A 27,339-nucleotide genomic window follows, 5' to 3' on the forward strand; every position below is an offset into this window, starting at 1 on the left:
TTTGGGGGGCTTGCAACCTGTTTGTCATCTCTCCAATACTATATGAGATAGAAGCAAGGTGGAGCATTTGTTGGGCGTATTTAAAAAGGAAAATGAAGAGGGCAACACAATCTGATCTGGAGCTTCAATTCAAAATTGGCATATAGCACCGCATCTCCACATTTTCTTTTAATGAAAACATGCTCTAAATGAATTATTGAGAGTTTGGGGGTATTCGCAAACTCAAGATAGTAGTTTGCTAAAGAAGACAGCGAAATACTGCAATGAAATACAGCTGGATGAACACTGTTTAACTGGTAGTTAGTAGGGATGCAGAATTGTGAAATTACGGGCTTTTTTGTTTGTTTTAAGCTTTTGTATTTTTCCCCTCAGTGTGACAGAAGCAAAAATGTTATAAAAAAAAAAAATAGATGGACAATTTTAAGGGGGACCACTATTTTCTATCATACATAACCTGTTGTTGTGGTTAAAATTTCAAATAATAAATTTACCATATGCTGAAATAATCCCTGTGAACCAAACAGATCTTCAAATAGTTCTTTCCAAACTTTGACCTGTAATACGGTCATCATAGAACTGGTTATGAGCACAAAATCCCCACCAACCCATCTTCTCAGCCAATCAGAAGAAAACTGGTTTCAAAAGAGGCACTAAAGTGGCTTGAGGATGAACTGGAGGCCTTGCACTAAGGTACAGTATGTGATAAGATCATTTCATTTATATACTGTGAATTATTCTATTAGACTCAATAGAGTCCAATAATAAAAATACTGAGCTGGAAATTAGCATAATGACTCTTTATTACAATACTTCTGAAATCTTATAAAGCATAATATTAATGTTACACATTATTATTGACCACTGTCAATGGTAACTATTGTGTCATTTAACATCAGACTGATTTTAGATGATTTATTTGTGCTTGGGTTTTAGAAATGACATCAGCGACTGTAATTTAGTGGTTGTCAAACAGCCTGATCAGTGGAGTCTTTCAGGTCCTCAAATGGGAACCACTGCTTTATATAAATCTTGTTAAGAAAATATAGCGATGATGTCATAACCCTGTTTCCTGGTCTAAGCGCTGCCTTCATGAGGCTCTCGTCTTTTTAACTTGCTCTACTGCTTTGCTTCTTGTTTCCCCCAAACAGTTCAGTCATCATTCTCAGCCTCAAGCATTTTGTTACAAGTACTCTTTAAAATAAGGCTTTTACTACAGCTATGAACACCACGGCTTAGGATCAGGCCTTTTTCATAGTGCGTAATCCAAACCACGCACCGTCATAAGAATGACTAACATCCTGTTAGACAGGATGCTGTTTCGCCTACACTACTATATGCCTACTGATAGCTTTGTAGGTAGCCACCAGCTAGAACATCATAATGTCAGCCAGCTCAACTTCACTATCCCTTCAACCTTTGCTGGAGTCAGTTTTCAGTCTTTGCTTACGTCCAGAGTTGTAGCAGTGCAGCACAGGAACATGATATATGATTTTCAGATGTCTTGTAAACTCTCTTTCTTGCATGCCTGGATGTTAAACTTTATTGTAACAGCTGGGAGAACAGCCATACTGATCATTTTATTGGAGCTGAAAAAATGTGGATCGTTTTTTAACTGTCAAAGGTGCTTCAGTGTTTGTTTGCTTTTGGGAACTGAAGGAGCATTTATGCCCGGAAATAGCTAATTATGTCAGGCTTAACAAGCAGATAGACACGCTTTACATTTTTAAAAAAAAAAAACAAAACAAAAAAACAAAAACAAAACAATGCTGCTTCGAAATGAATTACCTGTTCTGCTGGGGTTTCCTGGGTCTTATGCTTAATTGTTAATATTAATGTTTTTGAAAGCTTTATAAATAGTTTCAAAATAACTCAAATCAACCAGAAGCACATGAAGACCCGTTAAAATATAATAACAGAGAAACTGTAGTTTTTGTAGTTGTAAAAGCACAGAAAACAAACAGAGTCCAGGTTGTCAACAGCATTTTTCTTCACTTTTGAATAAGAATTGTGCAGATGCATGGAAGAGGAAGAAAAAAAAAACAAAAAAAAAAAAACAATGGTCACCCAGAGCTGAAGGCTGGTCCACTGAGTCTGGCATGTCCTGTTTAGGTAGTATTCTTCACAATATACACATAAAACACTGGCAACGTACACATCTGACTGATGGCTGAAGCTGCCAGAGAAAAGCACATTCAGGAACAACATAAAGCAGGCTTTAAGCTACGAGTGAGTGTTTTTGTTGTTGTTTTTGTTGCAATAAATCATCCCCCCAAAAAAAAAAAAAAAAAAAAAAAAAAAAAACACACACCACACCACAGGACAGTCAGCTGGGAAACCTGGACGTCAAAGGCGCCTGCAGCACCAACTGCTGAAGGACAAAGTATTTGCACTTCCAGAAGAAGTGAGGTGAAAGCTGAAGACAAACACATTGTCTGCTCATGAAAAAGAACACGGGCAAAATGACACCAGATCAAGCAATGACATGTTCGCAACCTCCCGCAACCGAAAGACAAAAAAAAGAGCCATCATAATGAAAACACTGGGGGAAGCAAAATAACAGCGGGGTTCAGCGCATGTGAATAACCCTTCGGTGCTGGCAACACAGCTCACCCTTTCCAGAATAATTGAATTTGATGTGCTTTGTGACCAAGCATAAAGGCCTCCCTTTGCTGAGCGGCAGGCCGGCCATGGCCATTGCATAACAGAGCTAATAAAGGAGGCCTACAGGGCCCAGGATGAGAGGAGGAGGTAGACACGTGGGAACTGCCTCTGTTCTGCTGCTTTGTCTGGGGCCGCGAGCGAGCAGAGCCCCCAGGCATTAGTGTAGGCATGCCTAACATAACGCTCATTCCACAGCAACAAAAAAAGCCCCTCAGAGCTGCTCAGTTTATCTGCAGGAGCTGGCCGAGAGCAGCTTGAGGTATCCACCGTCAGCCCCCCAAAAAAAAACCCTCATCAGAAATTAAGGCCGTCAGTTCTGAGGGGGTCTCAGCTGCTTGCAAAGTCAGGGGTTTTCCTGGTTCCCTATGATTAATCCGCATTTATCAGGGTTTTCCTGCATGCACACCAGCATGGTTTTAGGGAACCTCGAACTTTTCTGTTGATATTTACGCTGACCTTTAAGAAATGTCAGTTAATTATCAGTCATCAGTCATCTTATACCACTTCAAAAGTCTGAAAATCTTCAGCCCACCCAGCTGCATCGTCTTCATACCATCATCATCATCACATGAAGCATTTCCTTCTTCAGGGATTTTCCTTCATATTAAAAACCACTGAGGTTTTGGCCTTCCATCAAGGGAGAAAAAAATCTTGGATGGTGATTTTTAAGTTTTCTGTAAATGGGTTTAATTTATTCAAGCTTCAAATACATCTTTGTTTATGGAATGGCCAACATGAAAATGCACAGACTTCTGTAAAGTCAGGCAACACTGCCATTTTTATACCACATGCCTACCAAACGTGCACAGTCACCCACCAAAGGCTCATTTTTGAGAGCTGTACATTGAAAGCAATGAGTCTGTGTTACCTTATACTTACTTACTATACCAAAGTAAACAGAGAAACCCTCAATTTCTCAGGTATCTGTGCACTGCATTGGCAAGTCCGTCTATTGAGTCACTACACACACCATCATCTAACCAAAACATCTCCATCTTCAGCTGTCGACGTCACCCATACCCGCAGGAACAAACTTGACCTCTGGCTGATACGCCGCGCCATTACAGCTCATCGTGATCATCACTGACAATTATGTTCCAGCTTCAATGGTGCCTCTGTTTTAGCGATTAGCAGTGATAATCCACTACTGACGCTCCTCTCTGCGAGTCAGCAGACTCAAGGCACATCAGGCAGACCTGGTGAGCAACACACTAGATCACACAAGCTGCTGTACTGTACTTTCTGTTTCTTGAGAGCCAGGAGTTAAACATCAAATCTGAGGCCAGTGTTTTCTGTAAAACAGATCATATTATTCCCAAAATATAGAGCATTCCACCTCCACCCCGCTCCCCTGACTGGTATGTAAATAACACTTTTCTACTCTTACTAAGCACCCAAAATGCTTTTACAATACAAGCTACATCCACCCAATCATACATACAGTACTTTATTTTATTCACTCTAAGTGCTTTTTATCACTAGTACACGTACTCACACTCTGATGTAAGCACCTAGCAGAGTAGAAAGATTTACTGCTGGAGAACGCCTGAGGTAGATAATTAATGTTCCAAGTGATGAAAACAGCTCAATTAACAGACAGTTTGAGTCTCTGGCCATTATCTTGGTGGCTTAAGGGTTAAACAGACAAACAGTCTTCACCTGACTACATTTATTGCATTTTTATAATTCCACAACACCTCTAAAGAATCTCATCACATACTTTGTCTTTTAAGTGTCTGGCTGATATTTTTTTTTCCCCATTTAGCAGCCTCAGGTAAAACCCAGATCTCATGATGAAGTCCTATAAAAACAAATGAGTCAAAAAAATTACCCTGCTGTAAGAAGTTCCCTCCAGACCCCTTCAGAATCAGCAGATTTTTTTTTTTTTTTTTTTTTTTTTTAAGATGGGGCGCAGGGGTAATAATTTTGTATTTTCAAGACATGAAGACATAGATTTTACCTTTAGACTATGAATATATTCAGAATCACAGGACCTCAAATAGATAAAGGTGGGTTAATTTTGGTGATTTTTTCTTTAAAAATAGCATTCTTTTTAGTCATAAAAAGGTATTGAAAAGTTAAAAAGTTGTCTCTTGTATTTACAAAGTTAGGAGGAAAAATGCAGGAAAAAACAAACAAACTAAAAAGCACCAAATTTCAACCCAGCCCAGTGTGTTTTCAGATCCTGTAACTCCAAAAATATTAACATTAAGAAAGTAAACTTTTCCAAGACTTTACAAAAAAGTAATTGGACAGAGCAGATAAGCTGATTCTCAGGGGTTCAACACCCAATGACTGATGTTCATCCTTTGATTTCAGTTCAGCAGAGCAGCTGTCAAACCGAGACTTGACAGGAGAAATTACGAACCTCTTATCTCTGCATTCATATCTCTGCTCCTGACAAATGTGCATGCAGCCTCATTTATCTGCTTTTTTTTTAAAACCCTGACAGAAAAGCTGACACCTTTTTGTATCTGCTGCTCATTAGCAGGAGGTTTGATTTATTGGAAAGTCAGTATCAGGTGGTGACAGAAGACATTCCTCAAATGAGAAAGCCTGTAAATCGCAGAGTAGCACCAGAACAAATGCAGAAAACATTCTTTAGTCTTACTAAAGAAGGCCCTCCCTCAAATGCTGACGACTATAAGAGCTTGTGAAACTGCTATCAGTTGCAAACAACAATGGTTAATCAACTCACGAGGAAATCAGGTTTTTCTTATCTAGATTACATGCAGCTACTAGAAGCCCACTGCTGGAGTAAAATGTACACTAGTACTCGCCATACTTTGAGCTCTGTTTTTGTGAATTTGAGCCTTTCCCCTCATAATACATCAGAGCTAAAATACTTGCTGTAATTCCCAGTAATCTCACAACAAAGTCTGCTTTGAATGCCTGATTGAGCTTGCTTCTGGGCTGGTGAAATCCTAGTCCCCGCAAAAAGCACATCCTTGCAGCTTTCTCAGTGGCCCAGCGAGCATTCCTCACATACTTTCACAAGGATTTCTGGGAGTTGGAGTTTAAAGCACATGTCCGACTACTAGTCTCCATGCTGAAATCTCCATGCAGTGGAAATCACACACTAAAATTGTCATCTTTTGAAGGCTGGACATGACAAACTTGAGAGCAGCTCTTCACTCTCTGACTGGTCTTTAGGAGGTGTCTTTGTGTGGAAAGGAAAGGGGAGCTGGATAACAATGGCGCTCTGTATTAGGTGTGTGAGCCAGGAATGTTTCAGGTCACTGGAAGTCATAAATCTGCAGGGCTTACTGATGAGTCTGGATGACTGAGGTTTGACACACATGCGAACACACACACACACACACACACACACAACAGGTTTTCTTCTAAGTGAAGAAGGGACAGATAAATAGCTCAGGTGACCACACTGACAGGGTTAACTTGGACAAAAACAACTCCTCTGCAACAATAGAAAGGCTGAGCTGTTGTCTAATTTTATGTCCAAACTGTTAAATTTCATGTTTAAACCGACATGTCAGATCATTAGACCATGATCATGTTTGTAAGGGAGCTTCTGTAGGAGCTGTGGAGGCCCACAGCTGCTCCCAAACCTCAGACGATCATTGACTGTGGCCACATCATTCACCACAACCTCACAATAAAGGAGCTGCCCCTGTGGATGCTTCTAAAAAGCAGTCAAAAACTGGTCTTCTGTTGAAGACTCTTTTATTGAATTGTTATTTACTTATTTTAAAGTAAATAACACTTGTTTATTTTACTGAGTGTTATTTACTTATTTTAAAGTAAATAACACTTGTTTATTTTACTGAGTCTTATTTTTTTGGGGGGGCACCTAATGTTCATGTTTATTTTAGCCTCTTGTGTGTAGTGCTTTGTGACCGCTTGTCCCAAACTTAAACTTTACTTATCCCCAAAACACAACCTCTGATAGTAATTACAACCTTGCTCCAACAGGGGCATTGTCCAGAAGTGGGGGTACGGGGTGGCACCAGCCCCCATGGTCACTGGACTAGAGTACTGTTAATTTTACAAGAACATGAAAAGGACCAGTGTTATAGTCTAACATAGTACATTTATTATTTATACTTCTACTTTATTTCTATATTATTCTACTTTCTACCCTTACTCTATTTTATATGTAAATACGATATTACAAATATAATTCGATTTTAAAATCTACAGCTAATAATATAGGAGAGCTCATACTATCAAACAGTAATAAAGTAATTAAAATCATCTCCAGCTACAATATTACAGTGTTATAAAAATTATTAAATGAATAATTGTGATTCTGGGTACTTTAAGTGTATTTAATGATAAAACTTTTAAATCCTCAGTGTCTTTATATGGAAACTGCACTGATTTTATTACTTACTCAGTGTTTCCCAATAAAAACTGCCAGCTGAAGGGAGGACTGAAAATCCAAGTCAAATACTAAAGTAATTATATTTTTACAAGTATTGTATAATACAAGCATAAAATACAATTGTTTATCTACATGATAGCAGACCCACCCACTTATTTAGTTCACCTGTATTTTAAGACCGTTCTATCCAGTTCTATTTTTTGTAAACTGGTTCATTAAATGTGAAAACTAGGACATTTATTAAAGGTAGGAAAATTTTAGAGCTTGCTTTAAATCATATTGGGCTATATGTCAACCATAAACTTAAATGAAAATAACAGAAACAGTATTCCACATCCGTTTTGGAAAACAGTTATTCATCAAACCATTTTCACACTCTCATAAACTGTATTAGAGCACAGGGATCTGCAATGCTTTCTACTTTCATTTGCTGTCTACATTATATTTTCTGATTTCCTGTGAATCCCTTCTTGCTTTGTGCCACCCCATTTAAAAAAAAAACCAAACAAAAAGCCCAGAAACATCCTTTCACTACATCACACTGTTCCTAAGTAATCGGAAGGGGAAGAGGCGATTTCATTGACTTTTCCTTATTTATATGCCTTTTAGTCTCCAAGTTCATCTCTTAAGTTCAACAAGATACTACACAAGAAATTTTGGTGCCCACAGTGCTAATAATCTTTGTCTTAGTCTAGAACTAAGCACTAAACTCGTGAAATGCATACAGAACAGCTTACTATCATCAAGTGCATCAAAACAAAATCTTAAGTTGACGGGTTCACCATAAGGCCAAATGTAGTAAATAAAAATAACCAGAAAGAAAGAAAGAAAATTTAAGGATGTATCATGTGGGGGGGACGATATTCTCTGTGATCAAAGTTGTAGGTTTCTTTAGGAAACAAAAAACTAAGAAGAAGAACAGTATATGTTGATGGTGAAACTTAATCTAATAGCTTTGAATGAAAATTTCAGGCTATGTGAAGAGCCATTTTACACATAAAAGCTTCTATTTGAGGGAATAGGATGGTTCGTAATTCGTTTATGTTTTCTATATTGCTTTTCTACAATTATTTTCCAGTGAGCCAACCCTGGCTCATTCTCGGTCCCTCCGTGCCACCCCATTAAACCCCCCCTGGAAACGCCCCTGCTCTCCTGTGAGTTATGTCAGTTTATAAAGATCTCTCGTTGTATTAAGATTACTTTTTGTGAGTGTGTGTAATAACATTACTTCAGGGCCTTAAGCGTACCTATCTCTGGGGTCAATCCATGAAGTTTGCCGGGTGTTGTGGTCGATGAAAAACACTCTGCCATCGTAATCCCGGGCTTCCTCCCAGCCCGCGGGCAGCGGCAGTTCCGAGCTCTCTCTCCGCTTTCCGCCGCTGACCCACGGCATAGCGTCGAGACGGTGAGAGGGCTGCAGCCCCCTGCCCTGCTTTATCCCCCTGAAAAAGTCGCTCCTCACTGCATTACAGCCAATCGACCTGGACGCGCTGGAGAAAAGAGACGCAGATACAAAACTTTCCACTGGAAAAAGTCCCACCGGGGGTACATCCACTTTCCTCCTCTTCTTTCTACAACCCTCCAAAATCAGCGCGGCGGGGCTCTCTCAGTGCTCGTTTCTCCATGTTCGCTTTCTCCGCCATATTTCATTCCCCGTGTCCATATTCGGGAGCGGATTAGCATACGTACGACGGAGCCAGCTCCCCCTGTCCAATGAGGAAACTTCAGAGCTCAACACTTTCATTAAAGCTTCACGGCGCCGCGAAAACACACCGTATAAAATAAACTTAACATTTCATTTTAATGTTAATTCAGCTAACGGCTGTGATTTAACTGACGCTGATTTAGCTAACGCTGCGACACAAACCTGTTGATTCACTCATTAAAGTTTCTCAAGAGTAGCTTCTGTTTGTGTATATAAAATTTAAATCAGTAATGTTTAAAGTTATTATTATATAAGACAGTTATAAAAAGATAATGTTAATATAAATTCTAGGGAAACACGCTGCTGTTTGAAAGAGCCGTTTTTAGTGGTGCAGCTGCGCCACCTCTTGGCCTTAATTGGTACTGCAACAGCTCATACACCGGCCACCCAGATCAACTTCCTGGCGTTTAAACTGTTTTACAGTCATTCTTACTTAAGTAGCTAAAAGTAGATTAAAATATATCCAAATTACCTAAAATACGCAACTATCTTCTTGTAGGTTTTCCCTTTTGTTCCCAAAGATCATCTGCCTCCATCTCACCCTCTCCTTTGCATCCTCATCTGTCACACCAACCCTCTGCATGTCCTCCTTCATTACATTAATGAATGTTCTGAGCTCTTCCTCCTTTCCTCCTGCTTGGAAGCTCCATATTTAACATGCTTGTCCAATATATCCACTATACCTCCTCTGTACTTTACATACTATACTAGTATAGTATTGTATGTACTAAACCAAATCATTTCAGGCTTGCCTCTTTAACTTTGTCTCCAAATTGGTCAATCTAAGAGGTCCCTCTGAAATACTCATTTCTTATATTCCCTCCTGGTTTCTCCCATTTTCAGCGAGTGAAAATTAAAAATTTACAATTAAGGTTTTTGTTGCGGCTCCTCCAACCAAAGGCCGCGGCAGGCTAAACATGAGGACACAGATGACGCGCAACAATAAACGTATAAAATACACTTCTGTAACATTTGCTCCTTTTACTCCACATGCAACTGTCCAATATACAAATCAGCACATGGGATTAACTATTAAACAAATGCACAGACTGCACAAACAAATGACTGCAACTCACAATGGCTGCACTAATTACTATGCCAAATTACAACTTGGCCTATGGCATCAATTAGTGCACAAATATACAAAAAACATAAAGTTACAGTCAAAATCTATCAAAATCTATCAAAATCATTCAAGCTGCGCTCAAGCTGCAGTCAACAGAAAGTTTTGCCTCATGCTCACCCTACCTTTCTGCTCATCAACATCAGGTGCGGTGAACAGGTGAGTGCAACCACATTTATCATCTAACACGCCCCACACCCGTGCATCAATACAGTGAGTCCATTTAAACCAACCCACTTAGTCAAAAAAGAGCAACTCATATGGCTCCTACAGTTTTTATAAGCTATGATAAAATAAATGCCAATAAAGTTATTTTATTATTACTTATAAGGTATGTATTGTTTATGAAAAAACACAAGAAGTAGAATGGTACAGAGGTACATAAAACACTATATGACTAAAACAGACCAGGATCTTCTCAGCTGCGTCATAGCAAGAAGGACAAATACCTCCAATAAGTGTGTGTCTTTCTTTGTGCAGTAGTGGGGAGGGGGTCACTTACAAAACTTACAAACTATTTTGTGGTCAGCATAATTAACACTGTGCATCCAGGTAAGTTTAAAACCGTGGAAGAACAAGATAGAAGGAGGATTAGGAGGAGCAGGAAAACCAGACACTAGGTGAGACTCTCTCTCAGAGTATTAAAAAAATACTCTTTTAAACTCTGAATAATATCCCCCACCACATGCCAATTTATTTATTTTTGAAGGATATTTGGCGGCCTCTGTGGGTAAGAAGGGGAACTGCAACTACACTTTTTCATATTTTCAGTGACAGAAATTAAGTTGGATGTGTAATGTGACATTCTTGGCCAGGATCATCATGAGTAGCTTGTCTATAGCTGCAGAGACGTCCCTTTAAAGCTGAGATTAAGCTTGTTTCTGGTATGGTTTGGTATTCCTTAAGTGTTTGTGAGGACATCACAGCAGTCAGCTGAGTGTTTTCTTCTCTGGAGCAGGAGGAGTTTGGCAGCCCGGGGATGTTATCTGTGCATTTCTGTTTGTGTGTTTGTTTGTGGTTTGTACGGCTGTCTATGAGTTTATGAACGGGAAACATTTTCTCACATCTCAGCTTTGATCTATTGCCTCCTACGATCATTTCCCACAACCATGCAGTGTTCATACGAGAGCACACAATAAGCTGCTCTGTTGTTTCAGATGTAGTCACATGCAGCAGACAGCCTGACTGTGAGCAGCTATCCCACCACGAGGAATATGACAAAAATATTCATATATTTTTAAATTTAACTTAAATGGTTATCAGCAAATCTCAGCATTACTGTCCTTACATAACATTTTTCACTGGTAATAAATCACTCGAAGGCCAAGTTGTGCAACACTGCCTTTATGATCCTCTAACACTGAGGTGTTTTTCTAACCAGGCTACTCATGGCTACAGGAAAAAACCTTTGAGGACAGAGATGAAGGGCTTTAGTGGCAACTAAGTTTATGACAAGAGTGTTTAGCATTTGCAAATAATAAGCTGAGTTTGCTGTAGTATGTGGCACCTTGTTCATATGCTTGTACCCAGTTATTGCTGGACTGCAGGATGCAAACTGAACTTCAAGCACTTTTTGTTGTTTTTCTCAGTATAAACACAATTCTGTTGACATTTAATGACATCCCTTATGGCATGCAGTTTTGGAACAGCATATAGGAATGGTCTTGTAAAAATCGTGGCCATCTCTGCCTCTGCCCCTGCTGCCCATTGGCACAGCAGCAAGCGCAGGAGGACCACAAAGGGGAGGGCCATGTGGGCCCCCCTCTCCCTCCGGCAGCAGAAGATGTGTGCTCCTCTGAGTGGGAACTGTTTGAGAACGAGCTCCAAACCTCAGAGCTAGAGCGGTCAACTCTAATTATCAGGTGTTTTGAGCAGCTCCTGTCCCGACTGCACAGCGACAGGCCTCTCCATCTGAAGTGCAGCCAGAGAAGGAGAAGAAGAACTCTTGTGGCTCTGTCAAGCGTGGAGGCCAGGAAGAGGGGGAGAGAAACATGGACACGTGCGCCTGCGCTTTGGAGCTGCTGGGGATGCTGGTCTACGTTGGAGCATGGCTGTGCGCTTTAACCACCACTATCTTACCGCAGTGGCTGACCATGAGCACTGCGCTGCTGCCTGTGGAGAGCTACGAGCTGGGCCTGTGGGAGACATGCGTGGTCCAGGACGTTGGAGGGATGGAGTGTAGGGCTTATGACAGCCTGCTGGGCCTTTCCACAGACCTCAAGCTGGCCCGCATCCTCATGTGTGCTGCCCTCGCTGTGGGCATGCTGGGAATTCTCGTGGGAATACCCGGACTCGACTTGGTCCACAGTTGTAAAGAGGACAGCGATCAACAAACCAAGAGGATTTTAATCATCACGGGAGGGGTGCTCGGGATGGTTTCTGGGGTTCTGTGTCTGATTCCAGTGTCCTATATGGCACATATAGCAGTGATGCATTTCTTTGATGACAAAGTGCCTGACGTGGTGCCTCGGTGGGAGTTTGGAGACGCTTTGTACTGCGGCTGGGCAGCAGGATTTCTCCTTGTAGTTGCCGGCGTGATCTTGATCACCTCTTCCTCGTGCTCTCAGGTGGAGCCTCAGCCTGTGCTGCAGCGGCGGTACCAGGTGATGGGCACAGGTGTAAATTACAGGAAGCGCACAGAGTACGTTTAACAGATGATTTACCTGTGTAGAGACTGAAATCACAACACAATCACCTGTAGAACTGCACGTCAGACCGCTTTACAGCAATGATGTAAACCACCGAGACAACATACGGTGTAATAGTTATTTTAAAAAATGGATCAAAGACGGTGACATTTACACCTTGTTTCAGCCCTTTTACACGACTCACCTGCACAATCAGACATTATAAGACGATCTGCTGTGATCAGTAAGAATAAATCTATTTTATAAAGATACGTTTTATAAAAGGCCTTTTTATCCATTACTCTGGAGTGGTTTCAGAATCTTTCTCTTACAGGAAAAATATAATTTCAAGCCTGTTTAGCAGGACTCTTAAGCTTTTTAAATGCTGTAATTGTCAATTATTCTTAGTCTGTAAACATACAGAATAACTCTTAAAGCACAAACTATTCTTGAGTTGCACACTGAGATGATTCACATAAAGAATTTTTATTGCAATCCTGGTGAAAAATGGCTCTTCTTTTCATTAAAAGGGGTAAATTTTCTGCATTTGTTAATGGAATATATTGCTCATGTGTTAAAATGTTTTCTGAAGCCATGAGCATGTTTGACTCCAGTTATGTCAGAGGTAGAAACATGGCTGCTCTTTTCCTCAATCCCTCATCAGCCCCCCCTGCTCGTCTGTGACTCTCAGGCGACCGAATGGGACTAAAAACCTGTCCGTTGGTTTGTCAGGTGTGTCTGCGGCGGTGGAAACACAGCTTGAGTCTAATTCCACAAGATTTCCTGGTCACTCGCTGAGCTAAGCTGTGTTTAATGAACGCATTAATGGGCACTGTGTACTGTGAAGAATGTAGCACAAGCTGACATAATTACACAAATTTGCTGAGGTCAGAGGGTGCCACCGCGCTCTGCCATCCATAACTGTCTGTGTCATTTACATACGCTCAAAGTACATTGACATAACGTGTTATTGCATGGGAGGATGAGGATTTATAAACCTCCATGGTTGGTGCATGTCTGTGGAGTTAGTTCTTATAGGATGAAGCTAATGAGAGATAATGAAGTTGTCACAGAAGCATATGTTACCTGAGGTGCCAATGACATGCCAGACTTTGCTCCTGAAGAGGCTAGCGGTGGTTCTGAGGCCCACTGAGAGGGACCCTCCTGTCCTCCGATGCCACGTAGTCTCCCGATGTGTGGGCATCAGGGAGGCATAAAAACAGCTGCAGATATTTTCTTTTTGCTTCATTTACTGTAAATGCCACTGAAACATCAAGGAAAATTATATGTCTTGTAGTCGTGAATAATTTAGTCTAAATGCATCCGACTGCAAATAAACAAACCTGTGTAGAGGGGTTGATAAGCAAACATGACCCAAACCATGACCCATTCTGGCAGTTCAGATGGAGATAAAGATCATCCAAGTTTCTGTTTCAATGTTACATGATGGAAACTAAAGTTTTGCAATACATGACTCACTCTTAAGCAAGATTTTCTATTTTAACCATTAACAAAACCATTTAACTATCTTCTGCACCTGATGTTTCGATTTTACTGGTAAAGTGTTGAAGCAGCAACTGTGAAATAGCAATAATTATATTTTATCACAGTTAAACATAAAGAATATCAGTTCATTAATATCATAAATATCAGCAAAATACAGAATTGCACTACCAAGTGCAGTTAAAGTAGAAAAAATAAAAGCACATGCATGGTACCCAAAGGAATCCTGAACTGAAATCTCTGTCTGAAGATAATGGAACCTTAGCGTGGGCTTTGAGAAAAATGCTATATACTTGATGTTTACTATTAAGAATTATGTTTAGCCTTTCTTTCATTTATTTTTTAAAGTTATTCATATTTTAAATCAACCATTCATCAACTGCTTATAACTACAGTTTAATAGCTATTTTTTAAGCTAACAATTTCAACTGCTAATCTATACTTTAAGCTAACAACATTTTATCTGCATTTTGAGCTTCATATTTCAACTTTTAATTCATTGGTAAGAGTTTCAATTGGTAATAATATAAGAAAGCAAATGTAATTATTTACCTAGGCGTTTAGCTATCAGTTTCAGTTGCTAATCAATATTTTGAGACAACGTTTTTTCCACCGCTGGCGACACATGAACAGGCACAGAATAATAAAACTATTTTGGTCTTGATTACTGAAGGGTATTGTGGCAATTCTTCAGGAAAATACAGCTCCTTTAAGATATAATTGCTCATCTAGAGTTTTATTACAGATCTTCTGCAAGTAAAATCTCATATCATGGGGTGAGATGTTATCCAGCTGCGGTTACCTTTGGGTTTAATTCTACAGACTTTGATATGACACATTTGCAATCAGTCTTCTTATCAGTTTTGTTCCATAAAACACTGTAAGTGATAAAGATAGATGACAAAGCACAACAGCTTTATCTGCTAAAGGATATGTACAGTAGGTACAAGTGAGATAGGTAGGTAGGGTTTGTTGAGACAGACGAAAGTTGTAGACAAAGAATTATTTACTACTTTTTACAGGCCTGTTTTTTTAATAATAAAATTTGGTTATACCCAATTCAAATAGTAGTTTTCTGCAGTATTTAGAGGAGCTCTACTAGTCATCCACTTCTGAGCCTTGCGTTTCTGAGTGCTGTGCTTGTCTGAAGAGGGCTTTTTGTTCTCCATCAGCTAGCCGCCTCCAGAGAGGTACAGCCAGCCACAGGGCCAGTATGTGTATGAGTGCCTTCCATGGTAACAATCACCCCAATGAAGCAGCCCCCTCTTCACGCTCACATGCCTGCTCTCGTCAGCCTCCTACCCAGGTCACGTGTGCGGGTCAACCTGGCCGACTCTCACCCCTCCTTAGGACTCCTAAGAAGCCACACCTTGAAATGTTATGTCGCCTCCCACGGGCTTGTGTGGCAATAACACTGATCATAACAGTTCTTACATAAAAGCTGAGGCCACTAACACACTCACACACACACACACACACACACACACACACACACACACACACACACACACACACACACACACACACACACACACACACACACAGAGCACTCCTCGGTAACAGAGATAAAGTTTATTATTACTTTTGTAGATAAGCAGCCATCCCTGAACTTCAATCCTGTAGCTTTAAAAGTCACATAAACCTAAAATAGAAACTATAGAGCAAATAGTCACTGGCTTTTATTTTCAGTACAGTGAAATCTTTGTTTTTATGGTAAAATTACGATTGATCAATATTCCTTGTATGTTCACAAGGAGTTTTAGAATCTGTTATCTCTTTGTTTTGGTTTTCTGGTTGAGATATGGCAAGTCAGTCTTCCTTTTAGTTCCAGTATCAAACCAAGCCTCTTTTTAAAAAATACAAAAGAAAACAAAAAGGCCTAAAGTCAGTCTCCCTTCACAGATTTCATTCTCTTGAGTTTTATTCACTGTGAAAGGCAGCGTTATCCATGCCTGCTCTATTTACCAGTTCAGATTTGCGTGGCAGTGTTGTCACTGTCCAGGGGCCATTGAGCTGGTCGCCAGGGCCCGCTGTGCTCACGGCCCGCCAAGCGTACCTGTAGCAAAAGAAAAGCAGGCCACTTAAGAGTGTCGCAACGGAGGCGCAGAGGCCCACTCCAATGGCTGAGCCAACTCGCTGGCTGACAGGAGGAGCAGGAATTTGGAACTCAGGAGGAAAGTCTATGGTGCTGTTTTTCAGCACAGAGTTCATGTTCCACGCCAGTGGCACCAAGGAGGACGTCCCTGTGAGCAAATACAGCGCCCCCGCCAGCAGGAAGACCAGCCTGATGCTCCTGCGATCTTCAACAGAGAAGTAGGCCATCCTCACCGCCACTGCAGCACAGATGTTCGCGGCAAGACCAAAGATGGCCGCGAGCATCATCAGCACCTGAGCCACGAGGATCTCCACGGGAAGAAAGCTGTCCGAAATGCTGATGCTTCGACAGTTCTCCATATCGGGAAGGACATGACTGTAGAAACACATCCTCCAAATACCAACCCAGGCCTCACCAGAGCTGATGATTGTCGCATTGCCTACTCGCCAGAGACGCCACTCGTTGAGGCCGGCAGTGGTCATGGTGAGGATCCATGCCAGGAATCCAACTATCAGGCCCAGGAACTGCCAGTGAGCCGTGTGAGTGAGGTAAAGCATTGTTGTCCAGCGTGACCACTAATTCTCAGAGCGACCAATCGCTGGAGCCATCACTCCTGCTGAAAAACAACAACACACACAGGGCCGTGGTAAGATGACCTGTGCGCTTCTCATGTGCAAGTTAAGACTACGGCGTTATTCTTAAATATTCATAAAGGGTATTTTGATTTGAAAAGAGCTCTGAGGGAACCTTTAAAGGGTTTGGTTACCACATTCAGCATATTATTTCCATCCGCAGTCATTTAAACTTGGTGGTACACGAAGACAGTGGTATGATATGAAGCTGGAAGCTGGGTTGCAAAGTGGTTTGCTGATGCAGCAGAATTAGCCCCATATACAAGAACTCATTTTAAACTAGACCTGAACCAGGTTCAGCTCATAATTTGTTTAGTGATTACATTTAGCTAACCATACATTGATTCTTTTTTTAAGGCTAATAATTTATGAAGTTACTATTTTTTCCATTACTTTTAATGACTACTTCAAGTGTCGCTCTTTATTATGTTTATTGAACACTCAAAAAAATTTTTTTAACTCATTGTTTGTCCAACTGATTCAGTAAAGGACTAGATGTTACAATCCCTGACAATGCATTGCTTAAACAGAGAAAATCTTGGAGTGTTATGAGGAAAAGCAGCCCAGAAACTTCGTTGTGTGCCTCAACTTTCGGTCTTTTACCCAAGCTAATCTGCCATTTTTCCTTGGTTCGCTTTAGGGATTAGAAATCTGATCTAAATTATCATATTAAAATTTGGAACACATCGTCAGTAGTGGACCTTGGATTCAATGGGTGTTTTGGCCATTATCACTAGACACCCTCATCCAAGGAGGCCCTGCCAGGGTTGATCAGGCCCCGGAGTGTGTCACTGGTTTATGTTAAAATTGTTCTTTCTCTTCTGCTTTCTGCTGTTTAGTTTTCTACAGGTTTATTCTATCTATTCAATGCAACTGAAAAATACTTACCTCTTTAACATTTATGGAGCCTCATTTCTTCAAAGGGACAGAAAAGGTGATAGAGAGAAGTAAGACAAGTAAGTCAGATAAGATAGGAGAGAGCAGAGACAGAAGGGGGGTGCCTGATCTGGCTTCCCACACCTCCGGGCTGTACAAAGTGAAAAAGTGAACAGCATCTTGAGCGCTGATCCACCAATCTCACTCAGATGTTAATCTAAGTTGTAGTTTTGTTCACCTACAAACACCAGCCTAAAAATGTGACACACTGATTGCCAGTGCGGAGTTTCCTTTTCACTGCAGTTTTTGTCTTTAAAAAAAAAAAATTCAGGTGAACACTTTGACAAATAAAGAACCATTTCAAAATTTTGCCGTGATCTTTTTGTATCTGTGCGTTGATTTTCTATGCAGTGTTTTTCACTATACATACAGTACATGCTGTAGGTGAAAACTGCTGCATTTTATTTTGCAAGATACTTGAGTTTTTGACCAGGATCATCACTTAATTTATGTTTAGAGCTGTGAGAAACTGAGCCACAGCTTCTGGAAATGTGTTCAAACTTTTGAGAAAAACTGTAATAAACATTTATCTAATCTGTTCATCCATATTATCAGGCATTGATTTGATCTTTTGATCTATGCTCTCAGATAAGAATATCAACTGTTAACTCACAGCTTCTACCTTTTATCCATGATTTTGTCAAGCCTGAAACATTTCAGCTGCTAATGATATTTTTGTAGGATTTTTATTGTCATTTCAACAGGATGTAAAATTTAAAATGTAAAACCACATGAAAGAGAACACATATTTATAGTCTCATTTGGTATGAATAAAAAAAACAACTACTTTTAACTTTTCTATTCATAATTTAAACCTTTTCAGTTTATCAAATGTTTTTCCACTTATGTGAAAAGCTTTCCGCTCCCATTACACCTTCAGTTAATTCCAGCTTTTTATTACTATTTTTTATTCTCTTAATTCTCAAATTGTAATTTAGTTTATCTGATATTAATATGAGCGTGTCCTAACTTTGGCTACAGCAGAAACATCTTCTCATGCCAAATACAGAGAACAGAAACTAGTCAGTGTATTAGAATATTTAACCTGTTGCTGGAGATACTTTGATAACTATGCAAACATTCCCATTGAATAGACAGCTTGGTTAAATCCTTTTTAAAAATGTTTTGTATGTATGCAAAGATAATGTAGCGTTACATGTTATTATATTAGTTAGTAGTTTAGCTTTTTATTCACTCCGCTCATTCTGAACTACTGCACACGTTCTTAAAGGTAGTCTTTGTTTTCTTACGTTAACAACGTGGACATTGATTGACTTCTATAATAAAGCAGCTGCTGGACACAGGCATTAAGCATATATTAGCAAATATTCAGATTATTAACATTTAAGAATAACAGACAGCACTTAAAGCCACATTTCTTCCACGCATCTGCACTTTAGGTCACTAATTCGACTAGGTTCTGCTAAGATACGATCGGTTTAACATCTTCAGATTCAGTATGTTAAGGAGAAAGACGTTACCTTCAGATGTTTCAAGGACAGAGTTCTGCCAGTTATTGTGAAACTAGGAACAAAGCTACAGTGGAAACGAGGCGACAGCTCGTTTTATTGTAGCCGTACATACCCGTCTGTGCCAGCGCTTCTGTAGTTAATGATTGTTCATTCAAATCTTCAAACCACTCCTAATAATAATTATTTGACTCACCTAGATGCGCCTCACCTTATTAATAAAGATCGAATCCTTCCGCAGATGTAGCGTGATTAGCTTTGGTTATGTGACGGGGCTGTTAAATACGCTCCCTGCCATGTAAGAGTGTTTATCAGTAGAGAGAGGAAGGTGTGGTGGAGTTAATGAATGACACCAGAGAGAAGAAGACCTCAGTCAGACTCTACAGCAGACTCTTTTATTTGACAGAAAGGAGCACAGCTGATAAAGTTTTTAAGACATTTAGGATGTAGAAGTGCACGAAGTGTGTGAAACTGTAACAAAATGAAATGTGCAGGGAAAAAAAAAAAAAATGTTCTCCAGTATCTGGGAGACAGATTTAGTCCATAGAGTCTGAAATTCGAAGGTCAAGGTAAAAAAAAAAAAAGCTCTTTATCTCCATATCTGTTTGCATAATCATCAACTTGAACATCTTTTAGTGTTGAAATTCAACTTCTGCACCATGAAAAACAAAACCGTGGTGACGTGAGAAGACGACACACAGAAACACCTGGTCAACACGTGGTGACATCATCCTGTGGATTTTTACACTTTTCTGCCTGTGAATAAATCTAAAAAGCGCTCTGAAGAATGCGACCTGCAGAAGTGGACTGAAGAGAGTGTGCAGTGGTTCTCGGCGCACTTCAAATGTGATGTTTCAAGCCGGGACGTCAAGTGCTGCTTCTGTTTAGTGATATTAAACACTCTCCTCTCTCTGCAGGTGCGTGCATTTTCATCTCGAGGAAGTGTTTCTTAATGGAGGAAAGCAGGGGCACGGATATTTTATTACAAAAAAAAAAAAAAAAAAAAAAAAAAAAAAGGCCACTAGTTTGAGTGTAAAAGGTAAAGAATGATGAATTTACTGACATATTTAGCCAGATTTGACAGATCACGTGACATTATTTAAACTTGATAAATACTCTTAAATGCTCAGTGCGTAGCACGCATCAGCTAAATCGGTTGAAGATAAAATACTGTCTCCTCCAGATTCAAAAGGCTATAATAAATTACTAAAAAAAACCCATAAGAAACAAAGCAAAAATGTCATAAAAGGGCATTAGGTACAGTGGTTGGTTGATGACACACACAAAAAAAAAAATACCAGCATCTTTACAAAAAGAAACAAAAAAGTTTTGTGGAGTTTTTTGTGGTTGTGATGTACACACATGCTCATGCTCTAGTCAGGAAAATGCACCAAATAGGCTGTTTATGTGCAGTTTCTTAACTATGCTGCCATCTGCTGGCCACAGGGCTCATGTGCAGCCGAAACCACGTGACTCTCAGACCCAGCAGTGTCGCTCTGTCCTCCTCAGAGGGCCAGCCGCTGCTCTATGGGCAGGCTGTCCATCAGACACTTCAGCTGCTCCTCGCCCAGCTTGATTTTATCCTCGAGCTTGCGCTGCTCAATAATGAGCGCCGACTTCATCTTCACAAAGTGCTCGTAGTCCGCGAGGCTGTCCTCCTGCAGGTAGCTCGCCAGGATCTCGTAAACCACACCCTCTCGGCGGTCCAGGTTCTCCTTCAGCTCCTTTGCGTCCTCGTGCTGTCGGATCAGCAGCTTCCTCTTCTCAATCAGCGTTCGCTGATGAAGAGGAAAGAGAGAGTGTGAAAGGATGTATATTAACTATCCCATATCAAATTATTCATTTGGTATCGATGCATCTAAATAAATCGTTACAAAAACAAAATTAAACAAAAGAAGCCAGTTTTAAATCAAATGTGACCGTTTGGAGCCTCATTTGGATCAAACATGCCTTCATACCCATAAGTCTTGAATGGTCAAAGTTCAAAAACTGTAACAATTAATATCCTAATTAATGGATTGGCTAAATTGTATGTCCAGCATCTGTTTGAGTTTGCAGGTTTCCATCAAAGAAAAGCTTCAACTTGTTAGATGTTCCTTCCAGTAGCTCCACAGATGCCTTAAAGCTCTTGATGTAATGAGAACAAAGGGTTCAGATAGACCTACTTTCCTTTATCCTCTGTCCCCCGCCCCCAAACACTGAACCTGAAGGTGAGCCCAGCACACGCTGCATCCTGTGTGAGCCTCTGAAGTACTGCCTAATTATTTATACATATTGTTTAGTCAAATCTGAATAAAAGTCCCACCTGACTTACTCAATAAATACAATAACTGAAACATTTTATGAAGCCATGCAAAACTTTCCATTCATATAATGATTTAAGAAAATTGTTTTAATAGATTTATAAGCCCTCAAAGTACATCAAAAATATAACTTAAAAAAAAAAAAAAAAATCTACCTTTTCTAGCTTTCATAAATTAATATGAATAAAATTTTCAAGGCTGAAAATACAATATTAAACACCAAAACCAAATCAATTACACCCACTCCAAGTAACAACAATGCAAAGCCAAAATCTTGCTTTTGTTCAGCGGTTTATCTTTAACTCTGATTTAAGCAGGATTTTCAAACATAAGGCCCTGGGACCAGAATCAGCCCAGCAAAGACTTCAGTCCCGCCCACTGGATGGCTTTGGAAAATGTGACAGAGAACAGAGATTTTGGATTTTAACTCTATTTTCAGAAGTTTTACAGTTTTTCCTGCAGTTTCCTGCAGTTACTGATAAAGACCTCCTCCAAGGCCATTAATGCTACACCAAAGTAATTCAGTCATAAAGATTTAATTCTTTAAAATTAAGCCCAAAGAGTTATACTGACAGATTTCTGTTACAATTGCACTTCTTTTTTTACATATAAGAAAGCTCAGGTATTAAATGTGTAGTTTAACTGCTGTACACTGGCAGAGAGGTCATATCACTGATTAAAGTGGGCTGGATGCAGCCCGTGATGTTTGACATCCCTGATGCAGAGGAACAGAAATGAGCACTGGTACCCTGAATGCTTTATTACTGGAGGAAATCTGAAAAAGTGCATATGGTAAATTCTTCAATGGCATGTAACTCGCAAACTTTTCTTAACATGCAGGTCAAGTTTAGCGTGGCTTCATGAAATAGACTGACCTCTTCCAGCTGAACACTCACACTGAGCTTCTTCCATTCATTTTCCACCACTCGTTTGTGCCTGAAGTGGAACTTTATCTAAAATAATTCCTGAAGGTTTGCTCACCCTCTCCTCTGGCGTAGCATCCTCCTCCAGACTGTTGAGGGCGTTCTCCACTCTGGCCAGGCGGCCCGATAGGGACAGCAGAAGGCTCACCACTTTATCCAGGTCCCCCACAAACATCTTGAACTTGTCCAGCTCGTTGGGTTTGCAGACCTGTTGGACCTGGGCTTCCACCTCTTCTCCCAGAGCGTTGTTGTCCAGGATGTCCTCTTGAAGACTCTCCCGGGCCTCCCGGAGCACCTGGAGCTTCTTGCTGAGGCTGTCGATCAGCTCTTGCTGCAGGAAGGATGAAGCTGAGAGATTAGTCCAAAAGAGTGCGAAGGGTAAAGCTTTTTAACTAGCAAACTCTGGTTTCTGGTACCTTCTTATTGGCCAAATCATTGTCCAGCTCATCTTCAGAGTCCTCCTCCTCCTGCTCCTGGTCCTGCATGCCCTTCATCTTGATAAGGAGCTCAGCTTTGGGAGCAGACGTGCTGTAATATGCAGAGCTGGTCACCATCGAGGTAGCCGCTGCCATGCTGTCCTCCTTTTCCCTGAAATAAATTCAGTAAGAAACTCAGAAATGCAGAAAAGCATGAAAAGAGCATTTTCCAGGAAGTTTCACCTCATGACTAACAAGTATATGCAGACACAATCAGCTTGAACAAGGTGTGTTAAACAGGTAAGTGACTGACTCACAAGTTTAAATATGCCATAAAAGCAGCTTCACGACTGCGAAGATGATGGGAGTCAGCGCCTTTTCATGTGGGTGCTTGCTTGTAAGTAAAATTTAAAATTGAGCACAGGAGTGGCTTTTGCAAGGGGAATACAAAAATTTAAAGGGACAGTTCACCCCTAAATCAGATTTACAGTTAAGTCTGTAAGTATCGGAATAGTGAAACCTTTTTTTGTACACTAACACGGTGTAGAGTGAGATTATTAAAGCTGAAAAAAAGGAAGAAAATAATTTCTTTTCCAGACATCTCTACAGCCAATGACTTTAACACTGGGCAACTCAAACCAAAGCCTTCCCAAACTTTACGATGCCGAGGCCAAGTCCAAATCTGAAAAATTTCATTGTGCTGCTCAGAGCTTCAAATCACATCTCCAAGCATCACAAGACTAAGATGAAGCACTGTGATTTTTCTTGGTGATGCAAATTCTACAGTAACAGCTTCAGTAACAGTAACAGCCACTGCTCTATTATAGCTTAAAATTAAATGCAACCTCTCCTCCCTTTGCTGTTGTAGCTGTGTGCGCTCAACAGAGGGCAGTGTGAAAAACAACTGTTGGAACAACTGAACAACCGTTAATGTGAGATACTCATAATGTTGTTGGTCCTTCATCTGCTGAAAGACCGCCAGCCGCCGTCTGAGCTTCTCCTGCTGCTTTTTTCACATGAGAGGATTTTTTCCATCCTTCTTCCCTTTTGTAGTTAATACAGCTGCCCCTCCTTTTCCTGTTCAAGCCAACTTTTCAACCAATCAGCATTCTGCCTGCACGCAGACTCTATAATCATCAATAATTTACTTTTACAAATCCACATGAAGGAGTGCAGAGAAGGCAAGGAGGACAGGAAGTTGGATACAAGAGGTGTTTTTTCAGTTTTTAAAAAACATATCCAGTACAGGCTTAAAGCTCCTGAAACGCTACCAGTGCGACATGAAGTGACACAAAAAACAAAACTGTGTCAGAGATGAACTGAAAGGCCTGAAAGTTGACTGGCTGAGAAGCTGGCTTGAACAATGAAAGTGAAAGACAAGTTCACCAAATTAAATTTAGTTTTAAAAAGGTCACAGACGCTGTTTGTAGTGGTCAGTTCTACTCAATTATGATTGAATCATTTCTGCTGTCTTATCTGCAGTGGAACAAGGCTAAAGAACCAACAGCCCGGTTCTTCCTCATTCTTCTGACACTGCCCCCTGGTGACAGCATACATGAGTAGCACCTATGGATGACCTCGATGCTCACCTTTCCTCAGCGGGCCGGGAGTTTGTCTGCTTCGGCTGGACCTTCCTGCGCTGGTGAGCTTCTTCCACCAGCTGCTCCCCTTGAGGGAAGATGCCCTCCATCAAGTCCATTGTGGTCTTCATCTTGCTCTGATCCAGAATATCTGCTAGTGACTTGTCCTTCCCCATGATGTCCCTGGCCAGCTCCTCTCTTTTCTGATCCTCTGCCTTGGACACTCCTGTGTTTGTCGCCGATTTATTGCTGCTGGACACGTCTGTGGGTGGCAGCGGTTGGAGGTGATCTCCTATAGTCGTCATGTATGCGTCTCTTTGGGGCATCTGTTGCTTTTGAGGGTGTGGGACACCATCAGGCTCCTTCTGCCTGGTGAAGGCGCAGAAGACAGAGTCCTGACCCGCAGGTCCGAGGCTGCCGAGCCGGGTCACGGCGTGCCCCTCAGCTTCAATGGCAGGGGGGTTGCTGTGCTGCAAAAATGGTGTATTTTCCTTCTCTGCATTTCCTCCCGAGTGCACAATCCTGATGGGCACTTTCCTCACTGCAGAGCTTTGGTTTTCTATCACATGCTCCATCCTGAAAAATCACAGAGAGAGAAGAAAATTTCCACTTAGACAAGAAGAAAACGTCCTGTTGTGGTTCTCTCAGCCATGAGCTGATTTAAAGTTTCATTGCATGATGGCAGAGGAGAGTTTTTCCATGCCCAGTGTGCTCAGATATCTGAGACCTCTGGACTCCTCCCATCACTTTCTGTGGTACTGTACAGTCATAAGTTTGCTACAGATGATATCAATTAGGTCCGAATCAAGAAAATGAACAAACAGTTTTGTGTTTGGGGCTTAAGAAATGGAGGCGTTTACATTTTGAGCAGAATAATCTCAGAACTGCTTGTGCCCTGCATTGAACTACAGAGAATCCCTCTAATTTACTGCGCCTTGATAGCACTCACATGTTGACTCTACAGAGGCAGCGACTCTCAATGAGCCCCTTTGTACTTGAAGCATAAAGACGCGATGAGCGGAGGAGTTACAGTAGCTGTTCAGAATGTTGTGGAGCTTTGAAATGTGTGGCGGAAAAAAACCAAAACCAAAAAAACACCCCAAACGTTACCTGTTTGAGAATTCACCCTGAAGAGAGACCGGAGGCCTGTCGCTGAGTCTCTGTGGGGAAAACTGAGGAGATGGTGAGCGGTGCCCCTCCATGCTGGCCAGCCCTGAAGGTCTGTAGGAGGACGCAGAGGGAGAGGCTGAGTGATGATGTCCTGCCCCTTGTCCTTTGCCCTGCTCAGAGTCTCCTTTAACAGCGTGGGTGTGGTTGAAGGCGGAGTTATGATCAGAGAGCGTTAAGCCTTCACTCTGGGAACCGGTGGAGGACTTGTGGGAGTCGACCTCTGGGCATCTGGGTGGAGGCAGAGGGTTCTCTAGTGCAGGGGGCTTTCTCCTGGGTCCAGAGTGCGGGTCTGTGTGACTGTGGTCCTCAGGCTGAGGGGGGGCAGTCTCTGTGAGGCCGAGAGAAATAGATGTGGGTCTGTGGTTGAGGGTTGCAGCAGCAGCTCTGTGTCTGCAGTCGGGGTCTGCTCCCGTCATGGGCGGAGGGGGTGGCGCTGAGTAATGTTCAAACTCTGCAGGCTTGTCTCTCACTTTACAATCACCTGGAGCTCTGTCAGGGAACCTGAGGAACACAAAGGAAAGCTTTTAATTACACAGCCAGGCAGCGTGGGCTATCATCAGCAGCTCAATCAAATAATACGCTGTGGCAGGGGCCTTGTTCTCCAGCAGCCACTATCATTACACCAGCACGACAAGACACACGTCTCTCCCTCTTTCTGCGGGTAACTGTTCAGCTGGCAGCCTGAGGAGGAATATTTCAGTTCCCACAAAGCCTGCAAAGAGGAATAAATAATCCTCTAGAAGCAGAAGAGCACTTTTTTTCCCTGCCTCATTCATATTTGGAGTTTTAACTCCTTGGAGTGGAAACAGTGGAGGAGGAGAACGTGATGTGTGGAGGTCGTCAGAGAGCTGAAGGTGATTATAAACAGATTTAAACTTGTAGGTGTTTATCATTAAGCATGATTCGACTCAGCAGTGCGGAGAAAACGGGTCATTAACAGAGCCATTATATACTGGGTGCAATTTGCAAAGCTGCAAGGAGAGGCATGAAGAGGCGTGGGGATTCCCCCCATCCGCCTCCGCAAAATTATTTTTTATCACAGGAATAATAAAGTATAATGTAGTCACTTAACAGTTGATGTCCGTTGGTCTGTTTTCCTCTGCCAGTTTGCTCAAAAAATAAACTTAATATGTAATTTTACCAGAAGACAGACTGCCTCTTTGGTTTTCCATGGTTATACTTGCACCACAGAACATTTAGCAAGGTTTTCAGCAGCCACTGCACTGACATACTGACACAAAGTATGAGTGAGTGAACACAACAGCCAGATCATACGCAGCGACAACCCAGCAACAAATTAACTTCAGTCCAACTTCAAGAGCAACGTAGGTTCTGCGTAGGTTCTCGGTGATCCAGGTCATGGGAGCTTGGGGAGAAAGTGACTGGACTTCTTGAAGTTTCTTGAAGACCTTTCGGCTCTCATCCGAGAATCTTCTTCACTTCTAAAACCAAATGGAGGCGGGCAAAACCACGTCTGAGATGTCTAATCAGACACTTTATCTTGGCCTTCATTAACCATATGAGGAAACCCGCACGCTGAAAAACTAGTCTGTATATTTATTACTTTGAGGATGGACTATTGTAATTGTATTGTGATTTAATCCAGCCTGGTTCTACTGCTGAGCGCTTCCTGTTAAAAGGGCGTTCTTCCTTCCCACTCTCGCAGAGTCCTTTCTAATGTGGGATTATGTGATTGTTGGGGTTTTCTCTCCAATACTGTAAAGCCTTCGAGTCAAAAAATAAGGCTGCTTTAGGTGACGGTTGTTGTGAACTTGTGCTACATAAAACTAAATTGAAGTTAAAGGTTTCAGCTCCATTTAAAAGCTTTTGGTACAGATTACGATTTTTTTA

General features: G+C 41.3%; 4 protein-coding genes across 14 annotated transcripts in view; 1 reads left to right on the forward strand and 3 right to left on the reverse strand.

Annotated features, from left to right (window-relative positions):
* The window catches only part of wwc3 (WWC family member 3), a 45,213-nt gene extending 35,172 nt beyond the window's left edge, over positions 1–10,041 (reverse strand). Inside the window, exons 1-2 of one of the 4 annotated variants that reach the window (XM_031753585.2) lie at positions 9,960–10,041; positions 8,254–8,496 (exon numbers count right to left, since the gene is read on the reverse strand). In XM_031753585.2, the coding sequence (XP_031609445.1) occupies positions 8,254–8,399 (146 nt within the window). In that variant the 5' untranslated portion in view covers positions 8,400–8,496; positions 9,960–10,041. Of the gene's footprint in view, positions 1–8,253; positions 8,911–9,183; positions 9,277–9,959 lie in introns of those variants that run through there. The other 3 variants (XM_039606846.1, XM_039606848.1, XM_039606847.1) reach the window with 3 other exon arrangements.
* Positions 10,042–11,825: 1,784 nt separating this feature from the next.
* LOC116331103 (putative claudin-24) lies at positions 11,826–12,485 on the forward strand. The gene has a single exon (XM_031753670.1). It carries the CDS (start codon positions 11,826–11,828, stop codon positions 12,483–12,485), a length of 660 nt encoding a protein of 219 aa, XP_031609530.1.
* Positions 12,486–15,521: 3,036 nt separating this feature from the next.
* cldn34a (claudin 34a) lies at positions 15,522–19,406 on the reverse strand. Of its 6 annotated transcripts, none has more exons than XM_039606859.1 (2): positions 19,308–19,406; positions 15,522–16,675 (listed from the first exon to the last, which is right to left on the reverse strand). In XM_039606859.1, the coding sequence occupies exon 2, from the start codon at positions 16,614–16,616 to the stop codon at positions 15,885–15,887; it is 732 nt and encodes a 243-aa protein (XP_039462793.1). In that variant the 5' UTR covers positions 16,617–16,675; positions 19,308–19,406; the 3' UTR covers positions 15,522–15,884. The 6 variants fall into 6 exon arrangements, with proteins under 6 accessions (XP_039462793.1, XP_039462796.1, XP_031609616.1 ...); XM_039606862.1 differs by having other exon boundaries at positions 15,522–16,672; positions 19,293–19,384; XM_031753756.2 differs by having other exon boundaries at positions 15,522–16,672; positions 19,308–19,382.
* A 63-nt stretch (positions 19,407–19,469) lies between these two features.
* Positions 19,470–27,339, reverse strand: part of shroom2a (shroom family member 2a) — a 47,514-nt gene continuing 39,644 nt past the window's right edge. For all 3 annotated transcript variants that reach the window (XM_039606844.1, XM_031753829.2, XM_039606845.1), the window contains 5 exons: positions 25,429–25,989; positions 24,328–24,894; positions 22,739–22,910; positions 22,381–22,653; positions 19,470–20,874 (listed from right to left, as the gene is read on the reverse strand). In XM_039606844.1, the coding sequence (XP_039462778.1) occupies positions 20,602–20,874; positions 22,381–22,653; positions 22,739–22,910; positions 24,328–24,894; positions 25,429–25,989 (1,846 nt within the window). In that variant the 3' untranslated portion in view covers positions 19,470–20,601. The remainder of the gene's footprint in view (positions 20,875–22,380; positions 22,654–22,738; positions 22,911–24,327; positions 24,895–25,428; positions 25,990–27,339) is intronic.

This window comes from Oreochromis aureus, linkage group 23, assembly GCF_013358895.1.
Source record: "Oreochromis aureus strain Israel breed Guangdong linkage group 23, ZZ_aureus, whole genome shotgun sequence".
Lineage (NCBI taxonomy): Eukaryota > Metazoa > Chordata > Actinopteri > Cichliformes > Cichlidae > Oreochromis > Oreochromis aureus.

Coding starts and splice junctions, on each gene's coding strand:
- cldn34a (XM_039606859.1), bottom strand. CDS start 16,616: ATGCTTTACCTCACTCACACGGCTCACTGGCAGTTCCTGGGCCTGATA.
- LOC116331103 (XM_031753670.1), top strand. CDS start 11,826: ATGGACACGTGCGCCTGCGCTTTGGAGCTGCTGGGGATGCTGGTCTAC.